Here is a 26,503-nt window from a genome sequence, read left to right as displayed (position 1 = left end):
TATCTCAATATCTAACCATAAGGTAAAAGTGAAAATCTCCTGGAAAAGAACAAGGTCAAAAAATATCTACTCAGACATAATTCTTCTGATTGGGTATTACATTCAGAGCTTCCTGGCAGCAATGGCAAAAAGAAAAATAAAGTCCACAAATTATTCTTCTATAAGGACATCCTTCCCTTGGTACTAAATCCTGAAAGGAACTCACAATGTGGAACTTATGCAAAAGGAATTCAATGACATAGTGAACCACATCCTGAAGGTTTTTTTCCAAAATACACCGAAATATTTTCATATAACCATTTCTCATGTTGTCCCTCAATAACAACTGAAAGTATGTCATTCAAAATAACTTGTAAATAATAATCATTAGGCCGGTGAGGGTGTGCAGAGATAGGTGAAACAAAAGAGGCAAAACATTATTTGTTGAAATTGGCTGGGGATACATGGGGGTTCATTACACTGTTCTATTCACTTTGTGTAGAAAATAATCAATAAAAAATACAACAACATAAGCGAAGGCATTTGGCAGCCAGGGACATTAATGTGCTATCTAAAAAAGACTATATTCTACTTGAAGTTTTAAATTAAGCAAATAGAATTGTTTTCTTGCTCTTTGAAAATTGACTGCCTGGACGATGCACACTGGGTAATATTCAGAACCATCCTCAAAGCACTGTAAACGTTTCCATTTACGTGTGCACGTGCCCAGTGAAGCCTGGCTGCAGAGCACTGGCATGCCTAAGACACAAGAGACGGAAAGAGTGGAGGGAAAAGCCAGATTCAGATACCTTCACTGCAGTTCTTCAGGGCAAAGAAGTCCACTGCTGACAGGCTTCGGTTTCCACTTGAGATGTATTCCAGGGCCACTCGGAAGGGGTTCTCTGGACGCCCAATTCTTCCCTGCAGCACTGTCCAGCTGGTTGTATTGGGAAGCAGAGGGGAAAAGCATAGAAAACAGTGATGAGAAGCAGCCTAACCTGCAGGCGGGCTCTTGCCCCTTTAGTGACTTCTGGGCTCACGTTCTTCCTAGGCATTGAAATCTGGAAACTTAAGTGGCCCTGAGGACAATGATCCTGACACCAATATGCAAACACTTGTATTTCCTTCTTGTCCAGCAAAGGCATAGACCTAATTCTCAGCGCAGCTCAAGCCACTGGCATTTCTTTTGCCATCTTCTTTTTAGGGCCATTGCAGATCTTTGGACTACGTCAGTAGCTAGACTTGCAAGGAAAGAGTATATGTATATACTTAAGGAAACCTTGCAACAGAGTCAAGGAAAAGTCTTCAAAATATTTTATCAGCCTTTTTCAGAATTGTGTCTGATCCCAAAGTCTCAGGACCCTTGGGCTTGCTATATTGTTACTTAAGAAAGGCCAGCAAGGACTATTTATTTACCACAGGGAAATTAAAGTGCACTGAAGCATATATTTTGGTGTAGAAGGTACCTAAGATTGGTGTGGACTCTGCAAAAAAGTGCAAACAGAAGAAGATGGAAGCAAGTCAAAAGGTGAGCTCTGCATCCATCCATAGGCAAAGACACTGACGTCGCCAGAGGAGAAGGGCTAAGCTAAATGACCACTTTTACACCTCACTCATGTTATTAACCTCTGGGAGTAACCTCCTATCCCTGATTGGAACATCAAATTTCTTTTCCAACATGGATTCAGGTATTTTTAAAATTATTTATTTTGACAACTTTGCCTACAGAATAAAAATTACTTAGACTGTTTTGTATTTTCTTTCATTTAAAAAAAGTATTGAGGTATAAGTCATGCACAATAAGTTGCATGTATTAAAGTGTACCATTGGATGAATTAAAAGTATAAAATTTGATAAGTTTTAACATATGTACACCTGTGAAACCATCACAGCATTTCCTATTTTCTTACCCCTAGATCGGGTTTAGGAATGGCAATACAGATTGTAAAGAATTTAGGGGTAGATGACTATTTAAAATATAAAAAACACCCCCCCCATATACACCAAGTATAAAGTGATACTTACTGTAAACATAAAAAATTAAAGAAATTCAGAAAAGTCAGTAGAGGGAAGTAAAAGTCAACCAGAAGACCCTTATCAAGAGACGACCAAGATTCAAAACATGGTAAACAATCTTTCAGCTGTGATTTTATGTAAATAAGACCATACTATATATTTTGCTCTGTGACTGCATTTTTCCACTCAATGGTATGTCAAGAGACAATAAATATGGATTACATTTTCATTTCAATGATTGCACTTTTAATGATTTGTGCATCGCCTCTGATTTTTCTCTATCGTGATTGTGCTGAAGCTAAATACCCCTAACATATAATCTGTCAACTTATCTGATTGCCACCTTAGGGTAAATTCTTCAAATCTGTGTCAAAGTGAATGTATATTTAAAACTCTGATGCATATTCACCAACAGTGAATCAGAGGGCCTGTGTCTCCATTTGCAGGCTAACACTTGATCCCATCATTCTCTTCAGTCTTTGCTCACTTTTGGTGATGAAGGCATTGCCTAAGGCAATCAAGAATCTCTTTCAAGGGATGTTGTTCTGTGGCAGTTTTGCATCGCTGGTTCCCAACACATTGCTGGGCATGCAGAGAGAGTCTGCTGAAAGAAGGAGGTAGTTTGTTCCGTTCTGTGCTCTTCTGTAGTTAATTCAGATCACAGGAGCCAATTCCTCAGCCATTTAATAAAAGTGTATTACGTTTTCCTACAATAGATTCTGCAGAAGAGATTATTGCTGCTGTAAAGTTTGTTCTCTGTTACTGTACCCAGCAGGATTTCTTTCCAAAATAAAACCAGTACAATTGAATAAGCAAAAGGGTGCCTTTCAGTTTAAATGTGGGACTGTCAGAGAAAGAAATATTTGAAAATAAAATGTAAAATGAGGGGTTCTTAAAAACAAAGAGATCAGAAATTTTTTTTGTCTTCTGAAAAAGAAAGGACCCAATATTTGAGGAGAGATGGTGGTAAAGGGAATAAGTATTCATAGTCCACGAAAATCACAGCTCTTTTTCCAAAGAATGATGGATTTTAATTCCAGGTACACAGTGGCCCTTGACAATGATTTCCATTTCTATATTGGCAGTAGCCCTCTGGATAAATGTGTCAAGAGTTTTAGGAATTCGTTTCTGAGTTACTGATGCAATATCTTTTGTCTGAAATCCTCTGGCCTCCCATAGTTTACTGCTGCAACTTTAATAACTTTCAGAGCAGTTGCCAAATATGTATTTTATATCCAGGGAAGTTGGGACTGGAAAAGGGCAAGCTCACACCTAGGGTCAGATTTGTTTAAGAGACAGCCAAAAACCCAGTGAAAAACAAGACTGTGCTCTCTCCTCTGTCTGCCTCCCCTTTCTTTGCCTACTTACCAGGAGTTATGAAACTAGCTCATTAGGGTCCTTTATTCCCTGCTTTGACTGGTAGCAACTCTATTTAAGTTTGCAAGGGAGAAGGTTATGTTTTGCCCTAGAGCCTCCTAGAAAGAAACATGCAGCTGTATCCATGTGCTGGGGATTTGTGAGCATCTTAGCACTGGAGTTTCAATCAATCACTTTGACAGTGTGGGGAGACCATCGGGACATCAGGAAGCTGGAAGGACTGAACAGACAGCCTGTCACAATCCATTATCTTCCAGTCATCTCTCAAGAGCTCTCCACTTTCTCTTCTGGCTCTGTCCCTCATTTGCCTGAAGACTTTGAACAAGGTACTTTACTCTGGATGCCTGAAATTTTAGATGTTTTCTGATCAATTGTATTCTCAACCAGAAAAACTATCTCCAGCCTCGCATGGATTTTTCAAGAGACGCCTGAACACATATTTTGCTGAGTGGTGACATCGTGACTAATAAATTACAGTCCACTGCAAAAGGCAGGAGGGTTGGTTATGGATATCAAGGTTCCTCACAAAGGCCACTGAAAGGGAGCCAAGAGCCCTGGATTCTGGTCCTGGACGTGGCATTGGCAAGTCCCTGCACCAGCTTGAGTTTGAGTTTCTTCAGTAGAAAAATGAAGATGTTGAATTAGAAGCTCACCAAGTTCCCTTATTGATCTGATGCCTATGCTTTGCTAACAGAAGTTCTAGTGACAAAACATTTCACGAAACCCTTGAAAGCTGTAATTGAGAGGATGCACAGAAGGTGGAAGGAGAGTGATTTGTAATAGAATGACAGATTTATGTCTGCAAAAAGACACGGTTCAAGCCCCTTAAAGAAATGGGGAGACTTGCCCAAGGTCATACATTTGGTTACCTGCAGGCCAAAGTGTAAACCAAGTATATTATTACTCCCCAATTGTAAGAACAAGAGATAGTACAACCCGTGGATCAGTTTGTATAATCAGTTGCATTTCATATCACTAAAATCACAGAGATAGAAAAGTATATGTCTACTTGGCATTACTAGAAGATCACCAATCTGGGTTTTGAAGATACATGTGTCAGCCAAACACCGAATGACAATGAAATATATTGTCAGAAAAATCCACAGAAAAAAATCATAAGCTCTGACATGGAAGCATAAAGAACCTCTAAGTCTCCCACAACTCCATACCAGGTTAGTTCCCTACATGTTTAAAGGAAACAGTCTAGCACACCTGATGTGAGGCAAGCTGCTGAGGAGGCTAAAGGGTTGGCAGCCATGACTCAGAAGAAGGTGAAGACACCAAACTATTTTAAGTACAAAATGAAGAAGCACTTTTTGACAGCACATGGCAGCAACGGATGGCAGATGACAAGACACACGAACATGGATTACTTTGCTGTTATGCCATATTCCAAAAGGCATGATGTTGATGTAGCATGGGCTCACAAAAGTGAGCCCTCACACCCTACAGGCTGTTCAATGGAATGCTTTTCTGAGATGGTTTTAGGTGTTACAATGTAGTAAAGCCTAGATTCAGTTCTTGGCTCCACCATTTACTAGCTAAGTGACCTTAAGTAAATGTTTTAGCTTCTCTGAGCTTCACTTTCCTCTTTTTTTTAAAGATGGAGGTCATAATCCCTACCTCACTGGATTGTTTTAAGGATCTATGAGAAGGATGTATGTGAAGCAACAAATATGGTACTTGATGGACAGCAGGAGTTCAACAGGTGGAGCCATTCTTACAGAAGACCACAGTTCTTTGTTGTTGTTGTTGTTTTTAACCGAATGGCACCAGACCATGCAAATTTCTACATATCAACCCATTTATGAGATTCAAGGGGGAAAGGAATGTAGGTAAAAGAGATCTGGACAGGCATTTGTTTAAAACAAAAATAGTATTATTTACATGGATATTCATCTGATAAGCAAAACCCCAAGAAATTATGTTGAAACACTTTACAACAAGATATATTAGGACTGGACTATGATAGCAAATCAAGCTCCTGTTAAAAATCCCCCAAAGGCTCCCATCTCGCTTAGAGTAAAAGCTTCCTATTTACCTTTGCATCTTCTTGTAGCATATGGAAAAATTCCTTGTGTTTAGCGTTTAGTTCTCTATTAGAATTTGTTGAACTGAATTCCATTTCTCAGGTACTTACTGATGCATTGTTGCACACAATATAAAGTATTAGATCCTCTTGGAATACTAAGGGTTTAGAATTTAGCTTTGCCTTCAAGTGACTTATAGACTAGTGAGAAAGATTAAAAGTATGTATCAAAATTTATAATGCACGGTAGTATGTAAGAGCTAAGTGGAGGAGGAACTATGTACTATAGCAAAGAGGGCAAGGTGATGTCTCATGATGGGTGATCAGGATAGATGAGACTTTAAGGACAGGTTATGAAGAACAGGTAGAAATTGAGCAAAAGGCAATCTGGAAAGAGAGACTGGCCTGTGCATATGAGCAAAGGCTGCATAGATGATGTGTGTTCAGAAAACAAGTGGTCCAAGCTTTGGGAAGTCAATGTTTTTCATTGGCTAATAGAGGATGGAGGGCTTCTCTCTTTCATCTCACCTTGAATCCAGGGTGATGGGTCACTCATCATTGTGTCTTCAGTGCCTGATACATCATAGATGCTCAACAAATATTTGTTGAATGAAAGAACAAATGGATAGACAGGCTCCTTTTGTCAGACAAGATTCAGACACTTTGGCCAAAATTTATGTTGCATTGAAACTGAGTTCATCATAAATGTTCATATTAATTCATTATTCTTAGTTGTCATCCATTCAAGTGTTAAGAATTTCTTTCCTGTTGGGAGGAACCCAAGGACTGGGGACGTTTGGGGTTTGAAGGAAGGAGGTAGTATGAACACAAGGTTCATCTCATAGTTCTTGGCCTCCCATTTTCCCACAACACCTTGCTTAAGGAGGCAGGTGCATGGAAAGCAGTCATCAAATTAGCTCTCGTGTATGAACTCAGATGCCAAAGAAGGAAACATAGAATTAGAGTAATTGAGACATGGAGGGGACCCAAGTACTCAATTAGAAGAACTCTCATGTGGTGTGTGACTATTCTCTCCATGCAGGTCAGGTTTGAACCTAATCAATATGAATATTACCTAAAGCAGCAATACCAATTAAACTGACAGTACAATAAATATGATCAACACAACAGTTAACATTTATTGAAGGCCTACTTCATGCCTTGCTGAGAGCTGGTTTTTTAAACCCTGGTTAGTGTGACTCCAAAGTCTTTATGACCACCACCTTACACTGCCCTTCTAACTTCCTTGAGGATAGAAGCCATGTTGTCTTCCTCACAGAAAAGGCATTTGACAAAATCTAGCATCCTTCTTGATAAAAACATTTAAAAAATAGGAATAAAAGGAAACCTCCTCAACATGACAAGGATATATATGAAAAATCTACATTTAACATCGTACTTAGTGGCAAAAAACAAACACTTTCCTCTAAGATCTGGAACAAGATAAGAATGCCCACTGCCACCACTGTTATTAAACCTTGTACTGGAAGTTCTAGCCACAGCAGTTAGGCAAGGAAAAAAAAATAAAAGGCATGCAAATTGGAAAGGAAGAAGCAAAATTTTCACTATTTGCAGATGACATGATCCTATATATAGAAAGTCCTCAAAAATCTACAACGAGTTTATTAGAGTTAATAAACAAATTCAGCAGAGTGGCCGGGTACAAGATCAACACACAAAAATCAGTAGTGTTTCTATACACTAGTAAAGAGCAACCTGAGGAGGAAATCAAGAAAAAAAAATTCCATTTACAATAGTAATTAATAGTATCAAATATCCTGAAGTAAATTTAACCAAGGATTTAAAAGACATGTACATAGAAAACTATAAAACATTGCTAAAAGAAATCAAAGAAGACTTAAATAAATTCTGTGTTTATGGATTGGAGACTAAATATCATTAAGATGTCAATTCTATCCAAAATGATGTGCAGATTCAATGCAATCCCAATCAAAATTTCAATAGCCTACTTTGCACAAATGGAAAAGTCAATTATTGAATTTATTTGAAAGGGTAAGGGGCTCCAAAGAACCACACAACATCTTGAAAAAGAAGAACGAAGTTGGAGGACTCATACTCCCTGACGTTAAAGCATATTACAAAGCTGTGGTGATCAAAACAGCATGATACTGGCATAAGAATAGATATATTGATCAATGGAATCTAACTGAGAGTAGAAATAGACACATCTATAGCCAACTGACTTTTGACAAGGCTGCCAAGTCCACTCAATAGGGAAAGAATAATCTCTTTAACAAATGGTTCTGGAAGAAATGGATATCCATATGCAAAAGAATGAACCAAAACCCCTTCCTCACACCATATACAAAAATTAACTGAAAATGGATCAAGGACCTAAATATAATAACCAAGACCACAAAACTCCTAGAAGAAAATGTAGAGAAGCATCTTTGGGATCTTGTGTTAGGCAATGGTTTCTTTCTTTACACCCAAGATATAAGCAACAAAAGGAAAAATAGATAAATCGGACCTCCTCAAAATTAAAAACTTTTGTGCATCAAAGGACTTTATCACAATAGTGAAATGACAACATACTCAATGGGAGAAAATACTTGGAAGCCACATATCCAATAAGGGTTTAATATCCAGACTATATAAAGAAACAAAAAAAAACAACCAAATTTTAAAAATATGGGCAAAAGACTTAAAAGACTTAAAACTAAAAGACATTTCTCCAAAGAGGATATACAAATGGTTAAAAAATACATGAAAAGATGTTCAGCATCACCATCTACTAGGGAAATGCAAATCAAAACCAAAATGAGATATTTTATAACCCATGGGATGGCTACTATTAAAAAGACAGATAACATCAGGCATTGGAGAGGATGTGGAGAAATAGGAACATTTATTTATTGCTTGTGAGAATGTAGAATGATACAGCTGCTATGGAAGACAGTTTGGCAGTTCCTAAGGAAGGTAAGCATAGAACCACCATATGATCTGGCAATTCTGCTATTTGGAATATAACCAGAAGAACTGAAAGCAGGGACTTGAGCAGATATTCATACACAGATGTTCATGGCAGCATTATTTACAGTTGCCAAAATATGAAAGCAAACTGAGTGTCCATCAACCAATGAATGGATAAATAAAATGTGGTACACACACACACACACACAATGGAACATTATTCAGTCATAAAAAGGAATGAAGCCTTGTTGCATGTGACAACTTGGATGGACCTGAGGGCATTATGTGGAGTGAAATAAGCCAAATAAAATGGACAAATATTATACGAGCTCACTGATATGAACTATTAAGCAAACTCATAAAGTCAGAAATCAGTATGTATTACTAGGAGCCAGGGAGGAGGTAAAGAATGCAGAGTTGATGCTTAATTTGTACAAATTTCTATTTAGGTTGATTGTAAAGTTTTGGAAGTGCATGGTGGTGATGGTGGCACATTATTGTAAGTGCAACTAACGGTATTGAATTATATATGTGAATGTTGTTAAAAGGGGAAATTTTAGATTGTATATATGTTGCTGGAATAAAAATTAAAAGACAAAACATAGGACTGTGTAACATAGTGATACCTATTATAGAGAATGAACTATAGTTAATAGTATAAGCATAAAATGTTCTTTCATGAATTATAACAAATGTACACACTAATACAAGGTGTTAATAATAAGGTGGTGTTTGGGAAAAATATGCCTAATGTAAAGTATGGGTGATAGTAGCACTATTTTAGTAATCTTTAATCAGTTGTAACAAAGGTAGCACCTTAATGCAAAGTACAAACAAAAGGAGGTATATGGAAATGCTGTATTTTTTGCATGATTTTTACGTAAAGCTTCAACTTCTCTAATTTAAAAATATTTTTTAAATGACATATTTCATATTGGGTATCTTAAACAAGGTAATCTATGTAAATAAATTGCTTCACACAATGCCTAGAGCATAGAAGCTCTCAATAAATACTGCTACTACTGTTAAAAAATAGTCTAATTATAAAAAAGTGCTGTCATCAATTGTAACAAATGCTACCCAGCAATGCAATATATTGCTGAGGGGGTGGTATGTACTATAAACCCACAACATCTCTAATAAAAAATAAATCATTTGACCAAGTTACCACATCATACCCAATAAGATGACTTATTATAAACTAAGATAATAAATGTTGGTGAGGATGCAGAGAAGTAGAAACCCTCATTCATAGTTGATGGGAATGTAAAATGGTGCAACCACATCAATGATATAATTTCCTCCATTGCTAGAATCACAATAAGTCTATAGTAGAATACAAATAAGTCTACTTTAGTCCATATTTCACTCCCCAGTCTTGAGGATTCTGTGATGGTGAAGCCCCCTCCACCTCTAATTGAGAAGGGCCTTCAGTCCCATAGGGCAGATCGATGGGACTCTCTTGGTTGCAGTTGTAGACTCCCTCTGTTCCTTGGATGGTTGTTGTCCATTATTATCTCCCTGTTAGGTGTCCTGGGTGAGTCCAATGAACTGCAGAGTAGATGTTGCAACTCTGCTGAGATTCAGGGTCCAGCTGGCACATGGACAGCCCAAAGATTTTAGTCTCTTGGATGTACACCTATCAACCCTAGTACTAATTATAGGTTCATATAGAAGGGCCAGATGAGCCATGTTTAGGGAAACCACAACTGAGTCCAACTCTGTCACATGGGGGAGCATAAGTTCCAAAGTAGGGCCCACTCCCAAGGCATCAAACTCCTGAGTTATCTGCCCTGATTATAGTGTCTGGATGTCTCCACAGCCCTCACAAGCCCCACTATTTGAAGTAGTATTTACTCTGGCAGTCAATGAGATCCTGCTGAGACATCCATAAGCGTAACCTCTGGAATGATCTCCCAACTCACTTTGAAGTCTCTTAGCCATATAAACTGTTTTGCCTTTATGTTTCCCCCATTTTGGTCAAGGTCTTTTTCCAGTTTCATTGCTAGCTGGTGCTTGGTAGTAATCCCTCAGTGCCAGGGAGACTCATTCCCGGGAGCCATGTCCTCACTGGGGGAAAGGTAATGCATTTATATGCTGAGTTTGGCTTAAAAAGAGGCCAAACTTATTAATTGAAGAAATTATATCATTGGTGTGGAGGCAGTAACTGTTGGAGATTCTGAGGGTAGTGAGAGGGAAAAACAGGCAAAATATGGGAGCATTTTCAGGACTTAGGAGTTGTCCTGAATGACATTACAATGACAGATACAGGTCATTACATACCTTGCCATAACCTACAAAATTGTGCAGAAGAGAGTATAAACTACAATGTAAAATATAACCCATGCTCCAAAATGTTTTCAAAATGCTGGCAATGCTCCAAACTGTTTTTATCAATTGTAATGAATATGCCACACTAATGAAGGCTGTTGTTAATGTGGGAAAATGTGGGAGGTGTAGGGAAAAGGTGTAGGTGTATGGGAATCCCCTATATTTTTATGTAACATTTATGTAATCTAAATATCTTTAAAAAAAATAAGAAATAGATTTGAAAAAACATCAAAACAAAGCAAAATATGGTACAACCAGTGTATAAAATAGTTTGGTGGTTCCTCAGGAAATTAAACAGAATTACAATGTGACTTGGCAGTTCCACTCCTAGGTATATACCCAAAAGTATTGGAAGTAGGCACTTGGGCAGATATTTGTATACTAGTGTTCATCACAGCATTATTCACAATAGTCAAAAGGTGGGAGAAGCCCAAGTGTCCACCAACAGTTGGATGGAGAAACAAAGTATGGTCTATCTATACAAAGGAATTTTATTCAGCCTTAAAAAATGGTACATACTATAATGTGGATGAACCATGAAGACATCTGTTAAGTGAAATAAGTCAGACACAAAAGGACAAATTTATGATTTCTCTTATATGAAAGACTTGGAATAAGCAAATTCATAGACAGAAAGCAGAAGAGTGGTTAATAGGGATAGGGGAAGGGGACAATGGGGAGTTATTTCTAAAAGAGTATGAGTTTAGGTTTGGGATGATGAAGATATTCTGGAAATAGTGGTGGAAGTTATACAATACTGTCAATGTACGTAATGTCTACCTAAAATGGTTAAAATGATTTTTATGTTATGTGTACTTTGCCACAATGAAAAATAAATTTTAAAAAATCTAATAGGAAAAAAAGCATAAATAAATTCTGAAAAAAGGAAATCATATCTCCCTGAGGCTTTGTTTCAACTTCTGGCTCTGGTGACCATGGTTGGGGACCCGAAGCTATACGAGGCGGCCATGCTCACTTTCTGAAATGGCCACCAGAGTTGAGTCATTCCCATGTGACCAACTCCCTTGTGGGACAGCCAAATGCCTGGGTTAGATGGAGGATGATGGAAACCATACTGGCCACAGTCATGTCCCTGCACAAAGAGCTCGGTCACATGCTTATTACAACTACAAAGTGTGACCCTGTCAAGGCTCAGGTCATGCTACTGACATTCCTCCACGTGTCTCTTTGCTAAGACACTGTCTTGACAAGGGACGGGACCTGGCGTGAAGGTGTGCAAATTTGTTAGAGGCAAGGAACTGAGTCAGTGGGAACTTGTCCAGATCAACACAGGAAAAAAAATAGCCAACTGCATCTCCTTCCCTAATCTTGTCCTAAAGGAAAAAAAATCCATATAACTTTCAAGTTTTCCTTAAAATATACCTTAAAATATGAATTTATATATATATATATAAATTTAGGTATAAAATATAAATTTCCTTAAAATATAAAATATTCTGCAACAAATATAAACCATTCAGCACTATTTTTTATCGTTTCTGTTAAATCAGCCTGCATTTAAAGTATTTTTATGGGAGATAGCAAGGGAAAAAATTGTCAGATCAATGTAAATTTTTGTGTGAAGCCCTTTGTTGCTTGTTAATTTTCTGTAATAATAATAATAACACTTGGTATGTAGCACGGGGTCTTTTATCCAAGTAACCTTGGCTTTGTCATCTTTTGTCCTTCACAGTTTCCCAGAAGTTACAGAAGTTAGATGAACATGCCCTGGAGAGATCAGATCCAGACTGAATAAGGCTTCATTTTTATTCAGGAACGCGCTCGTGCTGGCCCACGGTGGAGAAGAGTTGCCCTGTGAAAGAGGGGGTTCTCTAGGCTCAGCTGGAGGGGAGCTGCTGGAGCAAAAAGGTGCCATGGCAGGGAGGGTTTCTCTGGGGTCCCTGGGCGACCCGGTGGAGATTTTAGCATTGGTGTATCCCGACCTGGAATTGTGCTGATGTGAAAGCTAAGTAGGTAAGGAATAGGGCAGCCTGCAGTAAAACAGGAAAGAGGCCAAAGTATTTCTGGGATGCTCCTTCCTCTGAGTCCTGCTCTTCTTCAAATGCCACCCCACGCACCCAGAAAGGCCTTCTTAAACAATGTTCTGATAGAAACCATTTACATTTTGGCATATATTTAAACCCACATGCACATCACAGAAAATGCAGGAGCTTTGAAGATAAATAGTCTTAGGTTTTGAAGATAAATAGTCGCTTTTTACTACTTCTACATGCGCAATTTATGTCAGTTCTCTCTGCCTCAGTTTTCACACTGATAAAAGGGGGGTGATGATATCCATATCATGCACTTATTATGAAAATCAAATGAAATAAAGTAAAATAACTGCTGCCTTCAGTACTTCCTGGAATGAGGCAGAGCATAAGTAAATACACGAAAATGAAACACGTATCAAGTACCTGGAACAATGTTCCCTGGAATATCTGCATTTGTACATTTGTCTCCTCATCACCACATGGAGGAATGAAAGGAGTTCCAAACATGTGGTTGTTCTCAGGTGGGAAGCTGTCCCCAAACCCCTGAAATGCCACCGCAGGATCAGTGTCCTACTTCACCTTCTTATAAAGCGATTCCTTGTAAGGTCATCTGCCATCCCGGGTTCAGGAAAGAAAAGAACCCCTAAAATAATAACAGTGTTAGCTAACACTTCTTGAGTGTTAGCTGTTCTAAGTGCTTTCCATGGCTTAACTCAGGTGACCTTCATGACACTCTTGTAAGGTCCCGTTATTATCCTACTTCATGGTGATGAAACTTGGGCAGATAATTAGGAGTTAGGTTACACAGCGGGCCCAAGGTCACCCAGCAGACCCAAGGTCACATTGCCAATAAGAGGCAGAATTGTGAGTGGAAAGACCTCAAGCCCCCTGGCTCCAAAGTCTGTGTCATATTTCTTTCAAAGGAAGGATGGAGTAAAGGAGGAAAAGAGGAAAAAGGGAGAGAGAAGTGGAGGGAGAGATGGGGAATATTAGAAAAGCTAGAGAGAGCCCAAGACCATTCATTTTCCTGTTTTTTCAAAAGCATGAGAAAATAATTAGGAGGGAATTTGAGAACACCACCTGAGCTCCGACCGGGGAAAGCCAGGCCACCCTACAGGTCCTGCAACTCATACAGCACCCCTGATGAACCCCTCAACTGCTTTCTCTCTGCCAGTGCTAGAAAAGATGGCGACCAGTCATGCCAAAATGTACATGATTACTTCCAGATCATTGTTTAAGAAGGGCTATTGGGGTGGGGTGGTATATGAAGAGCAGGCCTCAAAGAAGGGAGCGTCCAAGAAAGATTTTGGCCCCTTCCCTGCTTTATCTCCGGCTGCTCTATTCCTTCCTAATTCAAGTTTCTCATCAACACAATTCTACGTTGAGCTATGCAGGCTTGTGGGAAGCAGACATCTTCCCTGGGCCTGGCTGAGATTTTTTCCCGCACTTTCTGTACCAGGTCAGGAAGCAGGAGGCTGAGAGCCTAGACTTAGGGCTAGTCCTCAAGTCATGGGTGGGAGGGGGGAGGGGGGCGGGCTGGACTGCTCAGAGCTGCAGCTGCCAAGTAAATTAATAGCAGCAGTGTTCCTAACTGGCCTCCATCTGACCAGTCTGCTTGCTCTACATTCTTCCTTCAGTAAAACACTGTGGGACCTCAGCATGCTGACTGTGCAAGGTTACTGCCTAGCACCCCTGCACCTTCTGCTCCCGCCACTTGGGCTACATGCCTACTAAGAGTCAGTTACATTTGTTCCCAAACTTGTTTAGGTCTGTTGTACCCATTAAATTGATGCAACATGAGTAAGAAAATTTTGAATACTTTGGAAAGACTGGTCATGGCAAGTCATAAAAAATAATTGCTGTTGAGTTATGCACATGTGGGGCAACCAAAAAGGTCAGGAAAAAAATCATTTTAAAAAACTCAGAAAGCCTCCACAGTCCGATCAGTTTGCAAGCATTTTAAAATGACTTGCATTTTAAAGAAACTGAAACTGAAAATCATGGATGATGCATCATGAATGTGGTTTACACAGAGGGACAATGTAAAATTCCTAGCAACAGACCCACATTTGCTGCAAAGGCTTTGGCCCCACATTCAAGAGATTGGTAAATTAGCATTTATTTAGTAGTTGCAAGTTAAAATAAAATGATGTAAGTTGATTCCCATCTTATTGCCTTCAAAGGTTTCAGCTTTGTCTAGTTTGTATGAAGAACTACATGGATGGTTCACTAGTGTTTTGTCTTCTTTCTAAAGGAACGATGATAATCCAGGCAAAAAAATCAAATGAGAGAAACCTTTGAATGAAGAGTAGTGACCCTAAGAACCCTAAAGTTCCTCTTTCCTTCCCTCTGAATTTCGGATTAGCTCCCGGGCAAACCTCTTCTTTCTCCTTCAGCATCTAGAGAACATGCCTCCTCCAGATGCTGTGGGGAAAGACCCAGATTCTGGGCAGGGGAAGTGCACAGTCTAGAAATCATTTAAAATTACAGAAATGTGCCCAAGAAGGGATTCTAGCAGGGTTTCTCCCTTCACCAATTTTTCAGTCTCTCTGGCAGGGGCGTGTTTGGTGGGGAGGAGGGGTTGTTACTCTGATTGAAGTCTATGGTAATCATTTTGCCTTTCTAACTCTTTCTGTAATGAAGTTTGGGCACATCACCCACCAGCAGCCAGTGGGAATCTGGAATTTGGTTTCCTAACTCCCTCTTCCTTCTAATACCTTTCTAGCACCATCTGTTCTTTTCAAACACAGTTTTTTCTTCCCAGTCATCTCAATGCAGTAGGATTTGTGTGAGTGTGTGTGTGTGTGTGTTTAATAGCTCATCCTCAGGGAGAAGGATAAAGGCAAGATTGAAACCCAAAATGAGGCTGTTTCTCTAGGATTTCTCCTTCAGTCCAGTCTGCCTCCTGCTTGAGTCCTGAGTCCTGGAGGCAGCTGGGACTAAAGCATTTATTCTGTATCCCTACCTGAGGGCTTGACTCCCAGGATTTCCCTCAAAGCAGTTCTCTCTGTCCATGCTCAAAGGATAACCACTAGCCCGACCTCCTCCCAGGAGAGGCAGCTGAAATGTCATTTAATGCATGGGCGTATTGATTGGTTCTAATAGGAATGCATGCCATGGAGCCAAGCAAAATGCTGAGACCCAAGCCCAGAGGCTCCATTTCAGTCATAAATTACTGACCAAGTCAAGCCACTGTGCTGAAACATTATATGGTAGGGTGGACCTGGCCATAAACGGCAGCCCAGTAAGCAAAATCTGGGGCTGAGACTGGTCAGCCTGGAAGACTGATGGGACCCAGCAAGATGGAACGGACAACCTACAGACTTATACCAGCCGGGTGTGATCCCCCACTCCACATGAGGCCCCTGTCCCACCCTTTCACTGGGATGTGGGGGTCATTGCCAGAGGCTTTGATGCCCTTGGAACATAGGGGCCCATGGACTCTGCTCCAGTGCTTACACAATACCATGGCAAGTACCGTGGATGATGACGTTATTCTGTGGATGAAAAACTAGTGTGAGAGTTGGAAATCACTATGCCTAGTCCCCTCATGTAGCAGACAAGGCCTGAGCCTGAGGGACACACCCTTCTCCACTCTGCAGCCACAGGAGGGTTCCGTGTTAGACCTTTTATCTGGAATAACCCCCTGAAAACTCAAACATGACCATAGCACCCCGATGCCTGCAGAAGCAAGACCACAGCTGGATGCCTGCCTGCCCTGTGCCTTCATCACCATCTCTCCCCCTTTATGACTTGGTAATACACACCTGCCCCTGGTGCCCTGCATGTGCCCGGGCTCTTTCACACCTCTGTACATTTGCTCACGGTATTTCTGGTACTCAGAATCCCTTTCTACTTTTTCTCTCCTTGGCTCTTCTTCAAGACTTAATTTGGGAAAGATTCGTGGACAAGGTGACATTTGCTATTGTTGGCTGGCTTCCCCTGATCCTAGGAGAGATGGGCAGGATGGGTAGATCAAAACCACTCCCACGAACTGGAAAAACCACCTTTTAAGTATTTTTACAAACTGTTAGTGAATAGCATTATCTTTTCATTTGACAACCAGCCCACAGACACCCTCACAGCCTGAAAAACAACTCGTTTCTCACAAAGCAGCCTCATTTTCTTTGGGTCCAGAATGAATACAGGACATTTTCTTACACATTTACCTTTGCCTCCCTGAAGAATAATCTTCCCATTGCCTTTCAGGGAGGTCCCTTTATAGAACGGCACTCGGAAGTGCTTGCTAATAACCCAGGAATCATGGGCCCCATTAGATTTGCCCAAGCAATGTACAGACCTTTAAGCCACGCTTGAAGGAACTAATGGAATTTGGACCTCAAGCTTCTACTATGTCAGCCACGTGGGAGCTTTCCAGAACACAGCAGACAGAACTACTTGAGAGGCTCTGAGATTGTGCCAATGATGGGTTCACCTGGGAGCTAAAACTTGGTTTGGAACTGCCACCACTGAAAATCATACAACTTTAGGAGGTGTAGTGGTATAATGTTGTTTATGAAGTCCAAAAATAGATATTGGATTTTGTCTGTGAACTCATCTGTTCTGAGAGACTTTAGATTATATTGGATTCAGAGGTTTCACTTTTACTTGTTTGAGTTGTGATTAGAGCTTTGTCAGTGGGACATTGAGTCTCTGCCCCCTTGGTGGGTGGGGATTCTCAGAGAACACAACAAGGCAGAAGAGTTAGTAGGAGTTTTGAACTGGAGCCCTGGGAAGTAAACACACAGGAGAAGAACATAGGAATAGAGACGGCTCCATAGAACTGGCAGAGGTCCCAGGAAGGCAGAGAGCCTGATAGTCTCTGGCTGACCTTGTGGAGAGAACAGCAGCTGAGCCTGGAGAGGAATGAGACCTGGGAGAGAGACAAGACTCATCCCAGCCTATAGCTGATTTGGAAGAAGATGGGACCATGGAGATTTAAGAGGAAGAGGGAGGCTGAACTCTTGCAAACATTAGCAACCATCTTTCTCCAACATGTGGCAACAGAGTTTGGCTGATTAATACAAGGGTTAGTTCAAAAGAGTGACCTGGAACTTTTGAAGATGCTGAGCCTGTGCTGGAAGTAACAGGCACATGGAAGAGTCAGAAAGGTTTGGGCTGGGGGCAGGATGGGTGGGAATCCCAAGGCATGGGACTTGTCTTTTTCTTCTCTCTTGATTCCTCTCGGACTTTGAATATTTGCAGTAAGAAAGCACTAAACACTCAGAATCCTTTGACTCTGGCCCTGGCCCTATAAATTTTAAAAAACGGCAATTTTCCAGAAAGGGCAGGATCCTGGTTTGGGACTGCTACAGACTTCTAATGATATATCCAATCAATAAGGGCTTGGGGAATGGTTACCTACATAACAGGAATAGACCATCTTCCTTTACCAGCCTCCCCAGAGATGTATGCAAATTGTCTTAAGAAAGTGCTGCCACTATATTATAAATGTCACCTTAGCTACTGGTGAGGAAGCCAGAGCCTGCAAAGCAGTTTTGTAAAAACCAATCCAAACAAAAACCTCCAAAGAGTCAATAAAAACTGGCTCCTAGGGATGAGGTTGTAAAACCTGTCTCTTTGCCCAAGCTGTTTAGTGATAGATTCTGGACACTGGTGTCTGTCCAGTTTGATATTTCTCATGGAGCAGAGAGGGAGAGCAGAAGCCCTCACCTCCTTCCCATCTATGGGCATTCTCAAAGGCCAGATGACTGCAGGAACTGGCTACAGCAGAGGCTGGGAAAATGCAGTCTGGTAGATGAGCTCCTGGCTCTTTGTGAGCTCTGTGAGTAGTTCCAAAGCTCTGCCAACACCTCTGAGCAGGTACAGAGGTGCCATTCAAGACAGCCCCGAGCCTTTGATTTTAAGGCTGGTGTCCTCTGCACCAAAGACAGGCGAGTGGACACACATCTCAGATGCTTCGTCTCCACGGAGTGGGATTTGGTGGCAGGCACTGCTGTGGGTGGATCCTGGAAGATACAGAAGGGAGTCTTTGGCTTTGGAAACCTAGCAATGGGATCATCCAAGTAAAGGTGGCAATAATAGTTACAGTGATGGTCGATTATCATAATTGTTATAACACAGACCATTTCTCTGCGAAACTCACTGTTTCAAACACAGTGAATGAATTTTGCAGAGTTATCTCATTTAATCAATCCTCTCAGGAGCTATAAAAAGAAGGAATTGTTGTCCCATGGTACAGAGGAGGAAACTGAGATCGCATGAGGCAAATTATCTTATTCCAGGTTTAGTAACAGAGCCCAGATACAAACCCAGACCTGTCACATACCAAGTTCACAGCTGTTTCCATATGCTCCAAAGAAGCAAAAGCAGAATGCAAACTAGGCTGCTGTGCGGGATGAGGAAGGATGGCCTCAGACACTTGGAGAGTCCCCCAACCTCAGAGCTGGATGGCACCTCAGAGACGTGGAGATAGAGCAGTATCTTGAGTGCCCATTGTGTGCAGAGCACAGTGCTTACTAAACCTGCAACATCTCAGGACACGGATGGATCCACAGTCCAGAGTGCTCGGTTCCAAAGGGCATGGAACTCCCATCTGAGGGGACTGTGTTTACACACCCTTCAATCTGATTCTCTCAGCCACTCTGGCAGCAGGGAAGGCAGGTGGTCTTATCCCCTTTGTCGCACAGCCAGGTAGTGTGGGAAACATAGGTTTAAAGAGCTTGCTCAGAGGACAGCGGGCAAGCTTGGGAGTGTGGTCTTGTGATTCCAAGACAGGGTGCTCTCCTATCTATTCTTTTTTTTTTTTTAAGATTTATTTTTATGTATGCCCCCTCCCCCTTGCGGCTTGCTTGCTGTCTGCTCTCTGTGTCCATTCGCTGCACATTCTTCTGCTTGACTGCTTATCTCCCTTTGTTGCGTCATCTTGCTGCACCAGCTCTCCATGGGCGCGGGCCGTCAGCTCTCCGCAGGTGCGGGCCAGCTTGCCTTCTCAAGGAGGCCCTAGGACACAAACCCAGGGCCTCGCATATGGTAGATGGGAGCCCAATCAATTGAGCCACAGCCACTTCCCTCTCCTATCTATCCTTGAAGACTCCTGAAAAATGGGAAGTGCCTCAGAGTTTGGGGATTGGCTGCCATATTGTCTTCCTAGTGTTTATGAATGTTAAGCCTGACAAATGTCACTCCCGGGCCCATGCCATCCCTTGTAGGGGCATGAGAAGGGTGTGGGGGTATGGGGAGAGGCAGAGGCTGGAGAAAGAAGATTTGGGAGTCTCCTGCTTCCCTGGTGTTTAGACATGGGTGAAAATGAATGTCAGGTCTTACAGGACAGGGATAATGCATGACTAGTCTTATTTTATAGATGAGAAAATGGAGACATGGAAAGCAGATGGAAATGGAACTCAGTTTTTTAGTTAGGAAAACAATAGAGATGTTAGGAACCTAGGTCTAGTATCTGGACCCTGATCCTCATAACCTCTTACTCAAATGACCAAAGGTAATTTGAGGTCCTTTAGTCTTCAGCTATGACTGCTTGACTCTGTATGGGCTTGTGGGTGGGTGCTTGCAAGTTGGGGAAGGGCTGGAGCCTCCTGTTGAGTTAAATCATATGTTACTGAATCATCTGTGTCAAGTACAAAATTTAATTTAAAAGATTTTATTATTTTCCTCTATTCTAAAAAACCTTTGAACATGAGTCCGAATGTATATACATATATATTCCTGTCAATCTGATAGTAAATATAAGCAAAATTTAACATCTTATTTTTAATAACTAGTAAATAGAAGTAGACAGTATACCCTGTGAATCAATTTGCATACTCCTAGGTTCACTACAACCCATTTGAAGACCCACTGGCTTAGTCCATTGTTGGATAAGAAGAGCCACACTTTTGAGTGACTAAGGCTTTTGTTGCCTTGGTCTAGTCCATCAATCACCTTCTAACAGACTAGGCTTGCCAATGCAGGCAGTTCACCATTTAGCCTCCAAAAGGCTGCTGCCAGAGGGCCTGGAAAAGACCCTTCACCAAAGCTGGGGAGTCCCTATCCCCTCTTAGCTGCCTCTACCCAAGGATAGGACTTGGATCATAAACGTATGAGCACCAGTCTTGGTTATTCTCCTTTTGTTCCTAGCTTCTTTGATGGGTTCATCTGTTCCTAGGCTGCTCTCTGTCCACCACCCAACCCCCTGTCTCTCAACAAAAGCAGATGTTTTCAGCCTGTAAGTAAACCTTCTTTCAGCAGTTAGTGATTCTGGATATAGAATTATGCATTTCTTCCACACAACTTGTTGCCCCCAGATATAAAGCACTAAATGACACCTTGGGGGTGACTTCTGTGGCTAGTTCCATCCCTAGCACCCCATCTTAGCCCTTTCAATATACCCTGATCTTTGTGGAGCAGGATAATAACTAGTTTTCATGCCAGTTCTTCTCTCCTGCCTGTGACGTGGCTGCCCTTTGCAGGCTGTGGCTGCTCCTGTTTCCTCTTTCAGTCCTGGGGGAGAAGCGTCCCTTTCTATCCCTTCAGAGAACATCTGTTTTTACTTTCCCAAAAGCATCACCAGGCTCTCTAGAGTTCATCTGAGAGATATTTCCTCTCCATGATGCACCCTAACTCCCCACATCAGATTCCCTTAAGCTGTTTCCCATAGAAAGAATCATAACATACATTGGCATGTCCATGGAATTGTACAGCTTACAGATCAAGCATGGATGAACAGGCACATCTAACACATCTATTTCTTGTTTCCTATTGGGGAGAGGAAGAATGAGGGTGGATGTGGTCATGATCCCTAAACTCAAAACTCTTTGGGAGGGGAGACTCTTTTCCCAAGAATCTTGAGGCTTCTTGGTGTACGGCATGTCAAACATAGAGTCTTCAAACCAGGTCTCACTGCCTGAGCCTCACATGCAGGCTGCCAATGGAGGTGATACAAGTTGAGTATTCAGATCAACCGGGTCCCAGGAGCTGCTCTATGGAAATAATTGAAGTCTTTTAACAGAGGTGTCTAAGAGAGCGATTAAAAGGGAATTGCAATTATTGAGCCCAGAGGTAAAATTTCAGAACTGGCCCATAAATCCTGTTCTGACATGAAATTTAAAACTCCCCAATGGTTTTCAATGCCGTATTAAAAGGGTTTTAATACTAAGAAGTAGAAATAATGAAAGATAATCAGGGTATTGTTTCTGGGAGTAGGGGCAGCTCTGAGGGATGGTGTACAGGGCATTGCAGGGGAAAGTTTGGCTGTTTTACATTCCTTACTTCACAGGAGATAAGTGAAGGCAGGGAAGGCCACCTTAGCAGAAGGACATGAGTGAAAGGCAGTAAGAGAAATTTCTCAGCTAATTCTAGCCCAAGCTCTGCTGAAAACCCAGAGGCACCGATAAGGGTTTAACCTCTAGAACACATAAAGAAATCCTCCAACTGAACAATAAAAAGACAAATGGCTCAATGGAAAAAAAATGGGCAAAAAACTTGAATAGACATTTCTTCACAGAAGATATACAAATGGCCAATAAGCACATGAAAAAATGCCCAGTATCATTAGCCATTAGGGAAATGCAAATGAAAACCACATTGAGATACCATTTCACACCCACTGCAATGGCAACTATTTTTAAAAATAGGAAAACAGCAAATGTTGAAGAGGATGTAGAGATAGAAGCACTCACATTCAGTGTTGATGGGAATGTAAAATGATGTAGTCACTGCAGAAAACAGTTTTGTGGTTCCTCAAAAGTATAGTGTTGAATTACTCTATGACCCAACAATCCCTCTTCTATATTTATACCCCAAAGAATTGAACACCGCCGTGCAAAATGGCATAATTCAAAACTGCCAAAAGAAGGAAGCAACCCAAGTGACTATCTATAGGTGAATGGATAACAAAACCTAGTACATACCTACAAAGGACTATTATTCGGCTATAAAAATGAATGACGTTTAGATACTTGTGGCAACATGAATGAACCTTGATGCTAGTATGTTCAGTGAAACAAGCCAAACACAAATGGACAAATATTGTATAAGCTCACTGATATGAAATAATTAGAACATGCAAATTCATAGAGTGAGAAACTAGAATACAGGTCACCAGGGTTTTGGGTGGGGGTAGGGAATGGGGAATTAAGGCTTAATGGGTGCAGAGTTTCCATTTGAGGTGATGGAAAAAGTTTTGGGAATAGATGGTGGTGACTGTAGCACAGCATTGGAAATGTAATGAGCCCCATTGAATTATATATCTGAACGTCAGTAAAAACGGACATTTTAGGTTATATATGTACATATGTTAATAGAATAAAAATTTTTAAAACCATGGGAATTGTACAACACAATGAACCCTAATGTAAACAATGGACTACAGTTAATAGTACAATTATGACAATATTGTTTCATCAACTGCAACAAAGTGCCACACTAATGCAAGGTGCTAGTAACAAAGAAAACTGCATGTGAGGGGGGTGGTATATGGGAACTCTGTACTTTGGGTATGATTTTCCTGTAAGCCTTCACTTTTCTAATAAAACAATGACAACAACAAACACAGGCTCAAACTGGCCCATGCCTATGAGCAGCTTTTTCTGCATGAGACATGGGCAGGGTCTGATTAGGGAGGGCCAGTGTAATGGCTGTGGAAAGTTCCAGAAGCTTAGCCACCTCCAGGTTTTCATAAGCCTTGCAAAGGAACCTCCCCACAGCCCTGCGATCCCTCAGCTTTTTTGTCCCAGTGGGCTCTGCACAGATATCCCAGTAGGCTGTGTGAATGCTGTCCCATCAGGCTCTGTGCAGAGGTCCCAGCATGCTATGCACAGATGTCCCAGTGGGCTGTGCGCAGAGGTCCCAGTGGGCTGCGTGCAGATGTCCCAGTGGGCTGCGTGCAGATGTCCCAGTAGGCTTTGTTCCCTCACAGGACTGTTGGAAAGATTAAATGGTGGAATAGGTAGAAGAGTGGTTTGAAAACATATATTATAGGCTTCTGTTGCTTTGCCTTCTGGTGCCTACCTCCAAATGGTCATTCACCTCTGGACTTATTTTAAGTTTGTCCATGTTCTCTTAAAATTTGGCAATGAAAATTTAGGTAGATGACTACTGAAGTTCCTTTCAGCTCCCTGATACTAGGGCAGTGGGGTACTCTGCCCTAGGAAATACTAGGGCAAGCTTTCCTTGAGATTTGGACTCAGTACTTACAGCATCATAGTACATTGTTCATAATAACTGGTGGTCATTCAGAGTCCCTCCTCCCCACCACTCTCTATATTGCCCCTAATCCTTTTCCCACAAACTGTTACCAAAGCAGATTTTCCCAGAGCCCATATGTTGTGGTTCAAAGCAGCTAATTGTTTTGAACCTAAGTGTGGGGCTATGGTGCAGTAAATTTTAACTGGCTTGATTTCCAAACTTTAGTCTGTCATCTGTGATAGGAGCTCTCTTCCCAAGCTTTGAGACATCGGAATACCAGTCCTCCTATGGAATGAGCTAATGCACATTCAGACTTTAGCGCCATGCCAAGAATGTAGTAAGTGCTGAACAATGTTGGATTCCTTCTCTGCCGCCATCTTGGTCATGGCTTCAGAAAACTGAGAGCCAAATGCCTCTTACATTCTTATTAGAGACACCTTTCAAATGGAGCAAACTCACCATGTCTCTTCAGATGAAAGTGCCCAACTTACTGCAGACTCACTTACCAGAATATCAAGGGAAACATTGTCAAATGTGTTGCTTGAATCAAGATATTCAATGTCTGCCTCATTCCTCTAACCTACTAATCTCTCAGTCCTACTGAAGAACTGTATTTCTCAGGACTTGTTCTAGGTGACTCTTGGAATCATCACATTCTTTTCTAAAGGTTCCCAAACCACTCTTTAGCAACTTGTTTAGAACTTGCCTGGGATTAATATTTTTAAATTCAAAATTTTTTGATTGACTCCTGAAGTAAACAAAATCCTAAAAATACGGCACTGAGATAATTGCATTTGTATCTAAAAATAAAATTGGCTAGAAAAGGAAATCTAATCACCCTAGCCTAGTTTCCTTTTAAATAGAGAACATAAAAATATTCACTCAAAGCGGTTTGTAGTTCATGTTGGGTTGAGATTTTAAAAACTGACTTTAAACAAAAGTAATTGTGTCCCTCTAACATGTAAAGAACATATTACATAGCAATCTAGCAAGTGTTTTCAAGGTAGGGAAAAGGAAGAATAAGATAAGAATTCTAATTTCAAAGAATTTGTAGTTGCAAAGATGGAAGAAGTGGTTTGAAATAAAAAGCAAAGAAGCCTAAGGCACATACTTATAAGCAATATTATTGAACTCACCAAACATGTACTGAGCATAGTATGTGCCAGGCATTATGGGAGGTGTTAGATATGGATGGTAAGACAAAGTCCCCACCCTGGATAACTTTCATTCAAGAGTTTGCATCTTGAGGCTGCCTACATGCTGAGAAATCTGAAAGTATGGGGCAGGCTTAATGAGTTAATTCATTGAAGAAAGAGGAATTTGAGGGAAGTAGAGGCAGTTGAACACCATTCCCGGTGGCTATGAGGAAAAGCAGCACATCTGTCCTTCCATCCAGCTCCAGGAGGAGGGAGGAGGATTTCTTCTGGGAGGACAAATTCGGGATTCTGTCACCTGATTGCTCCAGACTTATAAAGTTCAAATACCTCAGACAGAGGCAATGGCGAAAATGCTGAGAGAAGCATCAAAAGCAGTAGATAACATTGCAGGTCAGGGAATCTGTTTCAAAATATGACTTCCTTTTTGACAGTGACCATTTAAGTGATATGACCCTGGGGACTTTTCCTTGCCGAGCATCTGCCACCCTAGACAATAATTAACCAGCCCCACATTTTCTTTGTTGTTCTTTAGAGATTAATGAGAGGCAGTGCTCACGGCCTGGTTAAATGGAGAAACCCTGAAGGGTTCATTTGAACCTTTCATATTTGTTCTTTCAGAAACTCTGATGAACAGGTTTTCAAGACAACAGCAGCTGCCTGCCTTCTAACCCTCAATATGTCTTCGGTGGAAGCTCAGACGTTTCTGGCATGCTTTCTCCCATCAGCCTTAAAAGCACATGCAGGAAGGAGGCCAAACAGATGTTTGGGCTTCTGTGGCAGGGGGAGCACATTTCAGGCCAGGGTGACGGGCATTTTCAGCGAAGTGTGTCTCCTTGCTTTCTGCTGAGTTCCTAAGGTACCAGTCAGCAGGACCTCCAGGTTAATAAGATGCCACTTGCAAACATGGCAAGAGCTGGCCAATCTGGAGGCAAGCTGTCCTTTCCTTTTGTTCTGTTCTGTTTCTCCTTGCTCACCCCCGGCAAGAGGCCACGTGGTGAGTGGCAGGTAGGTGATAAAGAGAAAGTTTATTTAACAAAAGGGATAAAAGGAAAACTAATGGAAGTTTAAATGTGCCTAGTTAAAAGTAGGCAGCTGGAGATAACGAAGGCAGGAATGATAAAGAAAGTGCAGGAATAATTAATGCCCTGCTGGAATGTAAGAGGCCCTGGCCCTTTAAGATTAGCTCACACGATTGCTTTAGATCTTGCCACTCGGAGTGTTGCCGAATTTGGTCCACTTTTTGCTCTTTTCCCTTTAATTTCCAAGTCTGTATTTGGCACCCTTACTCTTGTAAATGCCGTGTACCCAGAGGAGCTCACAGCCCATTAATAGATGATGTTGATGATGCTGATAATCAGCGCTAGGAGCCGTGATTGTGTTATAAGCAAAGCATCTGAATAATTGCAGAGCCAACAAGGCCCACAGTGACATTTCTCCATGCCCTATCACTGATGAGCATGACCTTGGGACAAGTCAGCTCTTACTGTTCCCCTGGGATGCAAAGCAAGGAAGACTGGAGCATCTTCCATTAAAAAAAACTCCGA

The 26,503-nt window shown here is 41.3% G+C and overlaps 1 protein-coding gene across 1 annotated transcript in view; it reads right to left on the bottom strand.

Annotated features, from left to right (window-relative positions):
- ALK (ALK receptor tyrosine kinase) overlaps nucleotides 1-26,503 on the bottom strand; it is a 769,970-nt gene that overhangs the window by 237,981 nt on the left and 505,486 nt on the right. Inside the window, exon 5 of the mRNA XM_004452341.3 lies at nucleotides 789-916. Within this exon, the coding sequence (XP_004452398.2) occupies nucleotides 789-916 (128 nt within the window). The remainder of the gene's footprint in view (nucleotides 1-788; nucleotides 917-26,503) is intronic.

This window comes from Dasypus novemcinctus, chromosome 25, assembly GCF_030445035.2.
Source record: "Dasypus novemcinctus isolate mDasNov1 chromosome 25, mDasNov1.1.hap2, whole genome shotgun sequence".
Classification (NCBI taxonomy): Eukaryota; Metazoa; Chordata; class Mammalia; order Cingulata; family Dasypodidae; genus Dasypus; species Dasypus novemcinctus.
This window is presented reverse-complemented; position numbering and strand designations above follow the sequence as displayed.